Source organism: Phyllobates terribilis, unplaced genomic scaffold, assembly GCF_046119375.1.
Source record: "Phyllobates terribilis strain yellow unplaced genomic scaffold, ASM4611937v1 Scaffold_5__5_contigs__length_657084704, whole genome shotgun sequence".
Taxonomy (NCBI): Eukaryota; Metazoa; Chordata; class Amphibia; order Anura; family Dendrobatidae; genus Phyllobates; species Phyllobates terribilis.
This window is the reverse complement of record NW_027362765.1, coordinates 119,448,136-119,464,943: the sequence shown is the minus strand read 5'-3', so window position 1 is coordinate 119,464,943 and position 16,808 is coordinate 119,448,136. Positions and strand designations below refer to the sequence as shown.

The 16,808-nt window shown below is 46.3% G+C and overlaps 1 protein-coding gene across 1 annotated transcript in view; it reads left to right on the top strand.

Moving 5' to 3' along the window:
* Window positions 1-15,974, top strand: part of SRXN1 (sulfiredoxin 1) — a 28,372-nt gene extending 12,398 nt beyond the window's left edge. The window contains exons 2-3 of the mRNA XM_073682838.1: window positions 6,167-6,446; window positions 14,015-15,974. Of these exons, the coding sequence (XP_073538939.1) occupies window positions 6,219-6,446; window positions 14,015-14,218 (432 nt within the window). The 5' untranslated portion in view covers window positions 6,167-6,218 and the 3' untranslated portion in view covers window positions 14,219-15,974. The remainder of the gene's footprint in view (window positions 1-6,166; window positions 6,447-14,014) is intronic.
* The last annotated feature ends 834 nt before the right edge of the window (window positions 15,975-16,808 follow it).

Genomic DNA, 16,808 nt, shown 5'->3' with positions numbered 1-16,808 from the left:
GATCAGACCATGTTCCTGCAAGGTCAGACACAGCCATTACACAGTACACAGCAGGGGCACATTTATAAGATTAACTCAGCACAGGACCTTTTTTTTTAAAACACATCCAATTGTGGAAATTCTTATTCCTATATGTATTGATTAAAATCAACTTTAAAATTAACTTTGCTCATGGGAAAACCCCTTTAACACCTTTCTGACTTTGGGTGTAATAATACATACCTGCGCCCTGGGCCTATTGGACCAGGTACATATTATTACGCCCTACCTTTAATGCGGCACCGCGACCGTAGTCACGGTGATCGCATTAAATTTCCGGCGCCATCTTAACTTAGGGTAGATGGCGTCGTCATCCTGGTGGGTGTCGCCGCCCCCACGCAACCACAATCACTGTGATTGGCTGTTCAATTCTGAACAGCCTATCACAGCATTTCTCACTGTTTCAATCAATCGGATTGCCTGAAACAGTGATGTGCAGCCTAGGATCAGTGCTCCTAAGAGAACTGACCCCAGGCTGGTGCCTGGCAACGCCAGGCTTGGCCCCAGCCCCTTCTGATTGGTGCGATTGACGATGAGATTGATCGCACCAATCAGAGCGTATGACGGCGCTGTGACCGGGGCCTGACCGCGCTGTGACCGGTGACACTGTTGATCGCTGTTGTGCTGGGCCTCGTGGTGCCACAGAAACTTCTGTGACACCTCAATTCCTTCTCCTACCTGCTCCTGCTCCTGCAAGAAGAAGAGAGAAGAGAACAGTAAGTACATCTGATCTCTCCTCATCCACCCCAATCCCTCTCTCTCTCCCTCTTTTTACCCCGCTTCCCATCCCTCCTTTCTGCCACTGAGCGCTGATCAGTACTTGATAGCTCAATTTTTGGCAGGTTTTTTTTTTCATGCGTCCTGCAGCGGCCGAGCGCTGATCAGTGACTACATCGCTGATCAACGTCTGTGCTCGCTGTTTTCCAGGACTTTTTTTGTCCCTGTCCATTCCCCCCCTCCCACTTTGCACCACCTCTGTGCATGCATCCAAAAGCCGCCGAGCGTTGATCGGTGACGCAAATCACCGATCAGCACTCGTGCTCCCTGTTTTACGCTTTTTTTGTTCCACTGTCTTTTTTTTTATACAGGGTGTCACGTTGTCAGATCATGCACTGTGCTGGGCCTTGTGGTCCCACAGATACCCGTGACACCACAATCACAGCTCCTGCTGCGACAGAAGACATCAGACAGAAGAAGACAAGACAACTGTAAGTAGGATTTTTGATCCCTCCTCATCCACCCCAATCCCCCTCTCACTGATCCACACTCGTGCTCGCTGTTTTACACTTTTTTTTTCCACCCCTCTTTGCACCACCTCCATGCGCACATCCAGCAGCCACCGAGCGTTGATCCGTGACGCAGTCACTGATCCGCACTCGTGCTCGCTATCAGGGCCGGCTCCAGGTTTTTCTGGGCCCCGGGCGAAAGAGTCTCAGTGGACCCTTTTAACACATACACGATTCATGATGCACAGATACTGCAGAGAAATATATATATATAGTACACAGGGCCCAGCCTGCCACCTCATCCTTCACATATGCAGACATGCGCACGCACACACGGTACGCAGACACATGCACGCACACGGTACGCAGACATGCACACACACACAAACATTTTTACACAAATTCTTAAAGACATATATAAAACAGACAAATATATATACACAGTCATACACACTGACATTCACATACATGCACTCACACAGACCCATTACAAGTATTTTTAATATGCGGATTGGGGAAGCCTCACTCACCTGTCCCCGGTCCAGTGTCCTGTCCAGCAGCTCCTCAGGTATGGGGCAGTGCAGGGCCCCCGGCGTGTCACAGACTTCATGGCCCTGGACCATCAGAGGGGCCCACTTGCGGTCGGGTCCGGGCCGCTCCCCCCCTATCTGTGCAGGACCTCCGCTCCGACGGTGTTTGAGGGCACTCCCCCAGACATGGCCGTGCGCTGTGCGACTGTGTCTGCTAGTAATGACGCGGCAGGGGCGACACACAAGCAAAATTAAAGGTGCAGTGCCGTCGACCCTGCCGTGTCATTACTAGCAGACACAGCCTGACAGCGCGCGGCCATTTCTGGGACTGGGGGAGTGCCGGCAATCAAGCAGCGCCTGCGTCACTGAACAGGTGCCGAAGATGTGGCCATGGCCCCGACAGTGAGTGGGCGGGTGGGTGTGTGGGCCGGGCCCCGACAGTGAGTGGGCGGGTGGGTGTGTGGGCCGGGCCCCGACAGTGAGTGGGCGGGTGGGTGTGTGGGCCGGGCCCCGACAGTGAGTGGGCTGGTGGGTGTGTGGGCCGGGCCCCGACAGTGAGTGAGTGAGTGAGTGAGTGAGTGGGCGGGTGGGTGTGTGGGCCGGGCCCCGACAGTGAGTGGGCGGGTGGGTGTGTGGGCCGGGCCCCGACAGTGAGTGGGCTGGTGGGTGTGTGGGCCGGGCCCCGACAGTGAGTGAGTGGGCGGCTGGGCCCCTCTGATTTTCCAGGGCCCCGGCACTTGCCCGGGTACGCCGGGTGCTGACGCCGGCCCTGCTCGCTATTTGCATCACCTCCGGCTGTTCCTTTATTTTTATCTTTTTCTTTCAGAAAAAAAAAAGTTTACACCAAGCACACTGACACACACACACATTGAATAAAATACTGGCACACACACACCACATACATAAAAAAAAATGTGGTCCCGCTGGTCCCAAACCCACTATTCAGTGGAGGAGGCATAAGCTTTCCTCGCCTCCGACACTGACAGTGAGGGAGAGGATCCTACCTTTCTTTATTTTTCTGACTCCTTGTCGTCGTCCTCCTCCTCTTCTTCCTCCTCAGGTGCTGCTGAACCGCCACACAGATGCCCTAGGACAGAAGATGAACCAGCGCCCACTGTTACTGACCCAGTATGGACCTCACCCCCAGAAAATTATGAGCCACTGATTCCTGAATTTGTGGCGGAATCAGGAATCAAGTTTGACATCACCGGCCTCACAGAAATAGACTTTTTCAAAGTCTTTTTCTCTGAGGATTTTGTAAACCTCATGGTAGGCCAAACTCATTTGTACGCTCAACAATTTGTAACAGAAAACCGCTCTTCATCATTTTCTAATTGGTCTCTTGTAGATGCAGTAGAAATTATGAAGTTCTGGGGCCTGGTCCTTCACATGGGGTTCCTGAAGATGCCAGAAGTTCGGCAATACTGGAGTGTTGATGAATGGTCATGACCTGGACACGTTTTGAGGCCATGCACAAGTTCTTGCATTACAACGATAATGCACGGTGTCCTGCACGCGATGACTCCAACGTTGATCATCTTTTCAAAGTTCTGCCGGCCATCGAGCACTTCAACAACAAGTTTTCTGAAGTGTACGTCTCCCAAAGGGACATCTGCGTGGATGAGTCCCTAATTCATTTTAAGGGGAGGCTTGGATTCCGACAGTATCTGCCCAGTAAGAGGGCTAGGTATGGAATTAAGCTGTATAAACTGTGTGAGAGTACCTCAGGGTACACTCACAAGTTTAGAGTTTACGAAGGGAAGGACTCTCGGATTGAACCCCCTGAATGCCCACCTGTCCTGAGAGTGAGTGGGAAAATTGTGTGAGATTTGGTGCACCCACTGCTGGATAAAGGTTATCACCTCTACGTGGATAACTTTTATACCAGCATGCCTCTCTTCAAGTCCCTTTCTGCGCGAGGTACAGCAGCCTGCGGTACTGTCCGCAAAAATCAGAGAGGCCTCCCGAAGATGCTAATTGGGCAGATGCTCAGAAGGGGTCAGAGCAAAGCCCAATGTAGCGACCACCTGCTGGTGATTAAGTACAAGAGAGATGTCCTTTTCTTGACCACCATACATGGTGATGGTAGCACCCCCAGCACTGTACGAGGTTCCTTTACACAGGTCGTCAAACCAGACTGTGTAGTGGGGTACAACAAGTACATGGGGGGAGTTGATCTCTCTGATCAAGTCCTCCAGCCGTACAGTGCTTTGAGAAAGGCCAACGTTTCGTACAAGAAGCTGGCCATGCACATCGTACAGATGGCAATGCACAACGCTTTCCTTCTATCACGGTGTGCAGGCCAGACTTCTACGTTGTACCTTCAGTTCCAGGAGGTAGTGCTCAAGGCCTTGATATTTGGCAGTGGTGACGGAGCGAGCCCCAGTACTTCCGGAACTGAAGGACCTCGAATCGTACCAGGTCAGTATTTCCCGGGGGAGGTCCCTCAAAGCGGAAAAAAAGGTAAGTCACAAAAGAAGTGCCGAGTGTGTTACAAAAGGAGAATACGCAAGGACACCATTTATCAATGTGACACCTGCCCTGACAAACCTGGCCTGTGCATGAAAGAATGCTTTAGAAGGTAGCATACTTCCATGCACTAGTAAATTCATTTCTGACTTACACAACTGACGTATGACAACCTGACGAACACTACACAACTGACGTATGACAACCTGACGAACACTACACAACTGACGTATGACACTAAATTATAAAATTCACATTTCAGAAATCAGTAGATCAGTTCAAAAAAGGGGGCACTTGTTGGGCATTTTCACTGTTTAGGCACATCAGGGGCTCTGCAAATGTGACATGACACCCACAGACAATTCCATCAAAGTCTGCATTCCAAAGCGTCACTCCTTCCTTTCCGAGCCCTGACGTGCGCCCAAACAGTAGTTTTCTCCAACATATGGGGTATCAGCGTACTCAGGAGAAATGGTACAACAACTTTTGGGGTCCAATTTCTCCTGTTACGCTCGTGAAAATAAAAAAATTGCGGCTAAAAGATTGTTTTTGTGGAAAAAAAAAATTTTTTTCACAGCTCTACGTTATAAACTTTTGCAAAACACTTGGGGGTTCAAAGTTCTAAATAAGTTCCTTAAGGGATCTAGTTTCCAAAATGGGGTCACTTGTGGGGGGTTTCCGCTGTTTAGGCACATCAGGGACTCTCCAAACGCGACATAGCGTCCGCTGTCAATTCCAGCCAGTTTTACGTTGAAAACGTCAAAGGGTGCTCCTTCCCTTCCAAGCCCTGCCGTGCGCCCAAACAATTGGTTTCCCTCACATATGAGGTATCTGCGTACTCAGGAGAAATTGGAGAACAAATTTATGGTCCAAATTCTCCTGTTACCCTCGTGAAAATAAAAAATTGGAGTCTAAAGTAAAATTTTTGGGAAAAAAAGTTAAATGTTAATTTTTTCCTTTCACATTCGATTAATTGCTGTGAAGCACGTGAAGGGTTAATAAACTTCTTGAATGTGGGTTTGAGCACCTTGAGGGGTGCAGTTGTTAGAATGGTGTCACTTTTGGGTATTTTCTGTCATATAGACCCCTCAAAGTCACTTCAAATGTGATGTGGTTCCTAAAAAAAATGGTTTTGTAAATTTTGTTGTAAAAATGAGAAATCGCTGGTCAACTTTTAACCCTTATAACTTCCTAATAAAAAAAAAAAAATTGGTTCCAAAACTGAGCTGATGTAAAGTAGACATGTGGGAGATGTTATTTCTATTTTGAGGGACATATCTCTCTGATTTAAGGGCATAAAAATGCAAATTTTGAAAATGGTGAAATTTTCAAAATTTTCGCCAAATTTCCGATTTTTGCACAAATAAACACAAGTGATATCGAATAAATGTTACCACTATCATGAAGTACAATATGTCACGAAAAAACAGTCTCAGAATCAGTGGGATCCGTTGAAGCGTTCCAGAGTAATTACTTCATAAAGTGACAGTGGTCAGAATTGTAAAAATTGGCCTGGTCATTAAATATGATCATGAGAACTGGGCCTGACATACTCATAGTCAATGCAGGAAATAATAGCTGCAATGGCGATCTATGCAAATGATTCCATGGAGCAGAAATCTCCACATTTGTGCAATAACATGACGACGGCTCCGATCACTACAGTGAAATGCTCTGCAGCCAGTACACACCGCGCCGTGCTGATTCACACTGATTCAGCTGCTGGAATGTACCACTCACTGACACAGGGGATCATGGAAGAAAAAAAACACTAAAATAATCTTTTTTTTGTTCACTTTCTTCTCTGTCATGAGCTTTTTAATACCATAAACATCCATGTGAGTGTTTCTATACTAAAGAAAGAAGGTTGAAAGCTATTTTTTACAACCCTCGTGTTTATAGTAAGTGGATTCTTCAAGTTAAAAAGCAAGGAAGGATCTGAAGCTCGCCATGCATGTATCGAAGGACGCTCAGCGCGACTGAGAGCTGGAAAAGTGGATATCTGAGGAGGGATATGGGCCAGACCCGTAGGATGATGGCGGATGACACCGTCCAGGAAAACCGGAGCGTTCATTCCGGAAACATCTCCGAAGTCCATAACATCCCTATGAGGGTGCTGATCAGACCCATCCCGTCTGTCCTTGAGGAGACGAAGGTGCGGAGTCTGATGGAAACAATCCAGGTAACAAAACAGCTCCGTGACCCCCCTGGTGTGAACAGTGCACATACAGCGATGAGAAATATTGTCTATTCATCCAACAGTAGGATGGGGCTTTACAGCGATTTTGGCCACAACACATCTCACTGCCAAGAATTGCTTTATGGCGCTGCTACATCGCAGCATAGGTGAATGAGGTCACATTGCGACCCTTGGGGTACAATGAGAAGCAAGTCGCAAAAAATACAACTAGTTACAACTTTTTGTGACTTGCTTGTTGTGGTGCCCTAGCGGTTACAATGTGACTCCATTCATCTGCATTACGCCAAAATGTCGCATCTGCGCAGAGCGATCTTCAACAGTGCGCCCCAAACTTTAAAGGGGTTATCCAGGACTATTTTATTTTGTTAACTATGGCTCTGAAAACTAACAGGCAGCTAGTTGCTAACTACCTGCCTGTTCTACTTGGCGCTGTCACTGAACACTGCTTGCGGTAATTCAGCTGCTCCACATCAACAGAGCCGCTCTTTCTTTTCCTGGCTGCTCTGTTGATGGGGCATGACTGCCGACTTCATGCTGATTGACAGTCCGCTCTCTGACATCTGCAGTCACGCCCCATCAACAGAGCAGACCGGAAGAGAATGAGCTGCTCCATCAACATGACATCAGAGGAAGCCACTGAATCACCAAATGGAGCGGTCTGTGACCGCTCTGTGCCGGCGGAAATCATCATCGGGCAGAACAGGTAGGTACAAGTGCTTCTCACTAAATTAGAATATCATCAAAAAGTAAATTTATTTCAGTTCTTCAATACAAAAAATGAAACTCATGTATGATATAGAGTCATTACAAACAGAGTGATCTATTTCAAGTGTTTATTTCTGTTAATGTTGATGATTATGGCTTACAGCCAATGAAAACACAAACGTCATTATCTCAGTAAATTAGAATAATTAGCAAAAAAACACCTGCAAAGGCTTCCTAAGCGTTTAAAAAGGTCCCTTAGTCTGTTTCAGTAGGCTCCACAATCATGGGGAAGACTGCTGACTTGACAGATGTCCAGAAGGCAGTTATTGACACACTCCACAAGGAGGTTAAGCTACAAAAGGTCATTGCTAAAGAAGCTGGCTGTTCACACAGTGCTGTATCCAAGAATATTAATGGAAAGGTGAGTGGAAGGAAAAACTGTGGTAGAAAAAGGTGCACAAGCAACCGGGATAACAATAATAAGCCATAATCATCAACATTAACAGAAATAAACACTTGAAATAGATCACTCTGTTTGTAATGACTCTATATAATATATCAAGTTTCACTTTTTGTATTGAAGAACTGAAATAAATTAACTTTTTGATGATATTCTAATTTAGTGAGAAGTGAGAAGCACTTGTAGGTAGGACTACCTGCCTGTTAGTACTTAGGCCCATAGTACCAAAAAAATAAATAGTCCCGGATAACCCTTTTAATGTATTTTTCAATTAAAATGTCCTGAGCTTTCAAACATCTCTTGTCATGAATTGACAAGTCTGCAGACTTAGGATATGTGCATGTGATGTATTTTAGATGCTTGTGTACCTGCAGAGTTTTTGAAGCAGAAGACACTTCAGTAAATAAAATTAAACACAATATATAAAAACTAGTGAGTGACATCCAAACGGAAGACGTCTGAAAAATAGTCAGGTCACTTCTTTTAACGGCTTTAGAAGCCTGTAGCAGTTAAATGAAGCTCAAAGAGACTGATTATGCGTACAGCAATCAATTTAACATTGCAGTGTAGGTGTTCATTCTTTTTAGCATTTTGTAGACGCATTTCAGGCAGACTTCAGGTAGATTCCACCTTCTATGAGTGCACATAGCCTTACAAGGGCTTTCCTATCCCTAATTACTTTCAAGTTACTGCAAATGTTAAAAAAATTGCAATATACCAAGCTTTTCAATTTGGCCTTTGCTCCCTGTTGTCATCACACAGGGCAGTGAAAAGGGGCCAATAAACACAAATATTTTTTATTATTATTTATTTATATAGCACCATTGATTCCATGGTGCTGTACATGAGAAGGGGTTACATACAAAATACAGATATCACTTACAGTAAATGACTAACACTGATAGACTGGTACAGAAGGAAGAGGACCCTGCCCTTGAGGGCTTACATGCTACATGTTTGGAGCAATTTGAAGAGGTTGCCCACCACCTTAACACTGATAGCCTATCTTTCAGATAAGACTTCAATGTCTAATCAGTGGAAGTGCGACACCACGCACTCCCGCCGATCAGCTGTTCACAGTGTCGATGGCGGCTAGAACTGCTGTTACTCACATGCCCGAACAGACTGGCGTGAGCATGATTAGTGATCCCACTGGACTATGAACCGAGGAGTGCCTGGAGGGGCGTAACTAAGTATCAACTCGGTCCAACCAAGGTCACACGGCGGCTCAGTCGACTTCGTGAACCAGGGAGGAACCGAGCAGAGGGACCAGGTGCTACTCCAGGTCAGACCCTGGTCACAGCTGTAGACCCACACCGGGGAATGCAGGAACAGGCAGGTTAGGCTGGCATACAGACTGGTGGATACTGGCAGGCTTGGCTGGTATGCAGACAGGTGGGTATTGGCAGGCCCGGCTGGTATGCAGACAGGTGGGCGCTGGCAGGCACGGCTGGCATGCAGACAGGTGGACACTGGCAGGCACGGCTGGCATGCAGACAGGCGGGTACTGGCAGGTAGGAACGCAGGCAGGATAGGGACCAGTACAGACTGGGACACAGGAACGGAGCCGCAGGTGCGGTAGATAAGCAGAGCAGAGCAAAACCCGCAGATGCGGTAGACAAGCAGAGCAGAGCAAAACCCGCAGGTGCGGTAGACAAGCAGAGCAGAGCAAAACCCCCAGGTGCGGTAGACAAGCAGAGCAGAGCAAAACCCCCAGGTGCGGTAGACCAGCAGAGCAGAGCAAAACCCGCAGGTGCGGTAGACCAGCAGAGCAGAGCAAAACCCGCAGATGCGGTAGACAAGCAGAGCAGAGAAAAACCCGCAGATGCGGTAGACAAGCAGAGCAGAGCAAAACCCGCAGATGCGGTAGACAAGCAGAGCAGAGCAAAACCCGCAGATGCGGTAGACAAGCAGGGCAGAGCAAAACCCGCAGATGCGGTAGACAAGCAGAGCAGAGCAAAACCCGCAGATGCGGTAGACAAGCAGAGCAGAGCAAAACCTGCAGATGCGGTAGACAAGTAGAGCAGAGCAAAACCCGCAGATGCGGTAGACAGGACAGGGCTCTGTTCACATGGAACAGACTGGAAAACACAAGAAGATAGCTGGAACACTGGAGTTAAATATGGAGGCAGGGAAACAGAACAAGCAGAACCAGATACACACAAGGTACTTGCAATGAAGTAGCGAGTGGACACAAAACTCACAAACAGAAATACAGAGACAATGAGTTGGAGTTAGGTGCAGGTTCAGATACTGCAGGAAAAGGGGAAGGTACAGACATAGAGACAAACAGGTAACAGACTAGGACACAGTTCAGACAGGATCTGAACCAGGAATAAGATACAGGAACGAGCCTGGGAACTCAGCCCCCAGGGTGACGGAAACTGAATAGAAGTCACAGGTACAGGTAACAGGCCTGGGTATACAGCCCCCAGGGTGGCAGAAACAGACTAGATACAGGACAGGACCTGGCAACTCAGTTGCAAGGAACACACAGATGGAAAGTGTTGCTCAGGCACCTCCTACTGGGTGGAGGGGGTTTAAGTATCCAGTGACTCACAGCAATAGGCTGGGGACGCATTAGGACTGCGCACACTGTAGCTTTAAGAATCAGAAAGTAACAGCGCCGCCGCCCTAAGCCAGCAGACAAAAGACATACAAACAGCAGGTACTGGAGCAAAGTGTGCAGCCTGGCCTGATAGGTAAGATTGCGGTCTTGCATGGTGGGAGGTGGTAAACCATGCAAGCACGCCGCCAGGGATGATGCAACTGCTCAGTTACAGATCTGCACAGCACAGCTCGGTCTAATGTATAGTGGCCGTAGCCGGGTACTGCACATCAGCCCTCTATTCAAATCAATAGGGGACCGCTGACACCAGCAACAGCTCATCGGTAGGGGTGCCGTGAGTCACACCTCCACCGATCAGACAATGATTACCTATCCTAAGGATAGGCCATCAATGTTAAAGTCTCGGACAACCCCTTTAAAACACAGCACATAATTAAAAGGTGCAAATACTAAAGCCAATAATAATGAACAAACTAGTCCAGAAAAGTGGAGAAACAACAATGATCAATCGGAGCTTTTATGTTTTTTTTCCTATATAAAAACCTATGGAAAATGAATGAAAAAAGTGGCACGTAGAGCATGTTGTATTATGGAAAATGGCACAAAAATATGTAAAGGCTGTAAATCAATTTAATAAGCCTGGGCAGAACTCCAAATCAGTGATGGATAAAATCTCATGATCCCTTGCCTGGTACAGGTCATTACAGTACTAGCATCACAAGCAGTTTAGATATATAGAAATTTGTACACAATCCCAAGTGTTTCCTATAAACATAGGCAGAGGTTGTGATAAACTGTGTGATAAACCTTACCTCCCCTGTGTTCACTAACCCTGTATGTTTGTAAGCAGACCCTGCATGACCCCTGTTCACCACTTTTCTTTATGACCAGCATGTTTTACTTTGTCTGTTATATCCTGCATCTGGCTCAATTTGTAATTATCTGATAAAGATGAGTAGAGGCCTCTCCCCTCTGCTTCACACCTGAATGCACTTTCTAGCATATATATTGTAAGTAGTGAATCTGCTGACTTAGTGTGCGCAGTGTATCACACAAGTGTGATGAACTGAATTAGAACTGAAGGAAACTGGATACCCAAGCATCTCTCCCCTATAGTCCTCCACTTTCTACTAACCCACCTAATCCCTACACCTAGAAAGGAACTGGTAATCTCTCCCTCCATCCTCCCCATCCATCTCACCTCCGCCTCAGAACTATTCCTCAACATTCAATCCTGTGTCTCCAAACACAGACAGCCACCTCGTGACCTCTCCTGTTCCCACGTGCTAACACTTTCCTTGCGCCTCACTGCCGGTGATATCTCTCCAAATCCTTGTCCTCCCCATCACATCCCCATAGTCACTTCCACCTCCTATCCACGATCTATAAGAAACTCTCGCAGCCTCCCTAACCTTATACCTATCCGCCCAGCCCCCGCTTCTCCAGTCCCACTTAACGCTCGCTCCATCTGCAACAAACTTTCCTACATCCATGATCTTTTCATTACTAATGAACTTTCCTTCCTCGGCATTACTGAAACCTGGCTCATCCCCTCTGACTCATCCTCTCCAGCTGCACTTTCGTACAGTGGATTCCATCTTTCTCACACCCCTCGCCCCATTGACATGGTAGAGGAGTAGGTTTTCTCCTGTCAGATAACTGCCTCCGCTCAAATCTCACTGCCGCCCTCCGTTACTCTCCCCTCTTTTGAGGTACACTATGTGAGCATCTACTCCCCCTCCAACCTCCAACTGGCTGTCATTTACCTCCCCCCAGGTCCAGCTACCACTTTCTTCGAACACTTCACCACCTGGCTACTTCACTTCCTTTCCGCTGACATGCCCACTATCATCATGGGCAACTTCAACATCCCCATCGACACTTCCCTCTCAGCTGTCTCTAAGCTTCTATCTCTCACATCCTCCTTTGGCCTTGCTCAATGGTCTTCCGCACCCACTCACAAAGATGGTCACACACTGGACCTCATCTTCACCAACCTCTGTTCCCTATCTAACCTCACTAACTCGCCTCTCCCTCTTTCTGACCACAACCTACTTACATTCTCTGCCCTCTCCTCTCCAGGTCCACAATCCCCACTCCACAGTCTTGCACACCCTCATAGAAATCTCAAACACCTGGACCTACTGTACACTCACTCTCTGAATCCCTTCTCCCTCTTACAGACATAAGTTCCTTACATGATGCAGATGTTGCTACCGCTGTTGAGGACACCACACCAGCTGCTGCTCTCAATTCGGTGCCCCCTCACACATTCCAAAGCTCACACAATCAACAGGCAACCCTGGCACACCAACCTGACTAAAGAACTGAGACGGGCTTCCAGGGTTGCGGAGCGGAGATGGAAAAGGTCCCACTCCAACGAGCACTTCATTGCATTCAAACAATCCCTCACTACTTTCAAGTCCACACTCACTGCAGCAAAACAAACCTACCTTTCATCTCTCATATCCTCCCTGTCTCACAACTCCAAACAGCTATTCAACACTTTCAATTCTCTCCTCATTCCCCCAGCGCCTCCTCCCTCTCCTTTCAGCTGAAGACTCATAGAGTCTCACGGCTGTCAGTATCACCTCAATGCTGATGACACACAGATCTACCTCTCTGAACCTGATATCACCTCCTTACTAACCAGAATCCCACATTGTCTGCACACTATTTCATCTTTCTTCTCTGCTAGATTTCTAAACGTCAACATTGATAAAACATAATTCATCATCTTTCCCCCATCTCACTTAACCCCCCAAACTGACCTATCCATCAAAGTCAATGGTTGCCCACTCACCCCCAGTCCCGCAAGCTCGCTGCCTCGGGGTAATCATGGACTATGATCTCTCCTTCAAACCACATATCCAAGCCCTTTCCACTTCCTGCCAACTCAAAAATATCTCCAGAATCCACATATTCCTCAACCACAAATCTGCAAAAGCACTAGTGCATGCCCTTATCATCTCCCGCCTCGATTACTGCAACATCCTGCTTTGTGACCTCCCCTCTAACACTCTTGCACCCCTCCAATCTATCCTAAACTCTGCTGCCCAACTAATCCACCTGTCACCCCACTATTCCCCAGCCGCTCTTCTGTCAATCCCTTCACTGGCTCCCCATTGCCCAGAGACTCCAGTTCAAAACCCTAACCATGTTATGCAAAGCCATCTACAACCCGTCTCCTCCATACATCTGTGACCTAGTCTCCCGTTACTTACCTGCATGGAACCTCCGATCCTCACAAGATCTCCTTCTCTACTCCCCTCTTATCTTCCCCCCTACTCTGGAACTCTCTAACCCAACATATCAGACTCTCGCATACCGTGGAAACCTTCATAAGGAACCTGAAGACCCACCTCTTCCGACAAGCATACAACCTGCAGTAACCCTCGCTCCACCATATCGCTGCACCCTCACCTACTGTATCTTCACCCACCCCTTGTAGATTGTGAGCCCTTGTGGGCAGGGTCCTCTCTCCTCCTGTACCAGTCGCTGACTCATTTTTGTTCAAGATTATTGTAATTGTTTTTGCTATGTCTACCCCCTTTTTTACATGTAAAGGGCCATGGAATAAATGACGCTATAATAATAATTGGGTACAGCTCTGGGTGCCACTTTTTTGTCATGCATTTTGCCATAGGGTTCTGTTTAGAATAAAATAGCATAAAGAAAACATATGAAGGTATAAAAAAGCCACAAAAAATGCTATAAATAATTCTATTTTTTAAAGAAATGTAGATAGGACAAGAACATATACTGTACTGGCACAATAGATCTGAAAGATAAAACTTCTTGTTTGTTTCACAATAGGAGGATGCAGACCTAGTGCCCCCCATAGACGTTCTTTGGATTAAGGGTCGTAATGGGGGGGATTATTACTATTCCTTTGGGGGATGTCATCGCTATGCAGCTCATCAGAGACTCAACAAAGAAACTATACCAGCCAAACTCATCCATTCATCCGTCAGTGACCTGCGCACATATCTTGGTTCCAGCACCCCCGATCTGCTGTAAGGGGTCTATGGACATTATTCCCCAACTGACTTATCTGAAGATGAGAAGATCAGGGCTCTCTGACAGTGGATGCTCCAGTATTGGGGTTCACTATACTCCTTGGTAGAGGTCACCATTACAAGAGGCATTTGTGTTATACAATCGCCAAGTGTCCTTATACATTTTATAAGGATCAGACTGCAGAAAAGTGTCATGTAGGGACTCACTAATTATTTGTCAACCCTCAGAACAGTGTGAGAAATATTAATATTTAGATTACTGAGAAGATAAATGTATTTGATAACTTGAAATCATGATATATAGAATGCACAGTAATGATATTTATTAAACATAAGGTTAGATATACTGCTACATGTTCCGGTTGTATTTTTTTTCTATAGCTCACTTCCTTGTAGGTTTCCTTTAGATTTTTAGCTCACCAGAAGTGTAATGTTACTGCTTATAAAGCTTTCGATGAAAGTTTAGAAATAAATAGCCTTGCTCACGCGTTTCAAACAGAAGCAGTGTTTTAGTTTTAGCTAAGTGAGTCTATATTTTCATGTTCACCTCGATGTAAAAGTAAGGGTAAATTTAAAGCGGACCACTCACCAAATTTTTCATGCTGGACAGGACACACAATTTAATATTGGATGTAGAGTAGAATAAAACTATTTTATTTTCAAATTTTGCCTCTTCACTGCAGAGCTATTATCAATCAAAGAATTTGGCACCTAATGAGTTAATCTTTAAGTCCAAGTGGGTGTTATCTGATAGTTTTCACTGGGGGGCGTGTACTTCTTCAATGTGTATGATGCTGACCTATCTTAAGCAGCCAGCAACACTCAAAGGAAAGAAGCACACGCCCCACAATTGCTTAGAGAAAGTTTCTCAGAGTTTGAGATGTAATCATACTTACAGGTGTTTTTAAACCAGGTATTGGTACTTTTGGCAGTGTGGACAGGTGCCAAGTCCTGCTGGAGAATGAAATTTCCATCTCCAAAAAGCTTGTCGGCAGAGGGAAGCATGAAGTGCTCTAAAATTTCCTGGTAGACGGCTGCGCTGACTTTGGTCTTGATAAAACACAGTGGACCTACACCAGCAGATGACATGGCTCCCCAAACCATCACTGATTGTGGAAACTTCACACTAGACCTCAAGCAGCTTGGATTGTGGCCTCTCCACTCTTCCTCCAGACTCTGGGACCTTGATTTCCAAATGAAATGCAAAATTTACTTTCATCTGAAAACACCTTGGACCACTGAGCAAGAGTCCAGGTCTTTTTCTCCTTGGCCCAGGTAAGACGCTTCTGGCGTTGTCTATTGGTCATGAGTGGCTTGACACAAGGAATGTGACACTTATAGCCCATGTCCTGGATACGTCTGTGTGTGGTGGCTCTTGAAGCAATGACTCCAGCAGCAGTCCACTCCTTGTGAATCTCCCCCAAATTTTTGAATGGCATTTCTTAACAATCCTTCAAGGCTGCGGTTATCCAGGTTGCTTGTGCACCTTTTTCTACCACACTTTTTCCTTCCACTCAACTTTCCATTAATATGCTTGGATACAGCACTGTGTGAACAGCCAGCTTCTTTAGCAATGACCTTTTATGGCTTACCCTCCTTGTGGAGTGTGTCAGTGACTGCCTTCTAGACATCAGTCAAGTTAGCAGTCTTCCCCAAGATTGTGGAGCCTACTGAAACAGACTAAGGGACCCTTTTAAATGCTTAGGAAGCTTTTGCAGGTGTTTTTTGTTAATTATTCTAATTTACTGAGATAATGACTTTTGTGTTTTCATTGGCTGTAAGCCATAATCATCAACATTAACAGAAATAAACACTTGAAATAGATCACTCTGTGTGTAATGACTCTATATAATACATGAGTTTCACTTTTTGTATTTAAGAGCTGAAATAAATTAACTTTTTGATGATATTCTAATTTTGTGAGAAGCACCTGTATATCTGCTGTGCTCAAGCCACTTGTAATCACTCTGCCGTGAGATCAATGCAAGTGTATTGAGCGAGGCCGGACATGTCTAGTCGGAATGTGACCAGAAATCTGCAAATCGCTTACTGGCGGTCACATGACTGCCTGCTCCTGCCGCCGGATAGTCCTCATAGCGTGCAGTTAGTTCGATGTGAGGATTCACAAATCTGCAGTCACATAGTTTAAAGGCCATATGCACTCTAATATCAAATCAAACTGTTCATTATATTCTTAAAACTCCCTTACACATTAATAGAAATATGGATTTAAAAAAAGTTAAAACACCAGGATTAAACTCCTGGAGCATTGTGTACCAGATTTTGGATGGCTGAAAATGTCGAAATGCTGGAAGTAGTTACTATTAGGGCTCATGCAAATCATTCTAAGCACGGACCCCAATGCACGGACTGGCCACGGCCCTCCGGACCCGAGCGTCCCATCTTCAAATATGTCTAAGAGGCTGTGATGCTCGGTTCGGGAGAGCCGTGGCCAGTCTGTGCCCTTACAGTCTCATGTTTGAAGATGATCCGAGACACCCACTTTGATTGTTCCTATAGCTGACCTCACTCTGATGCCACTGGCGATGCCAATGCAGCCGTGCTAACACCATCTGGATACAGCGCTGATA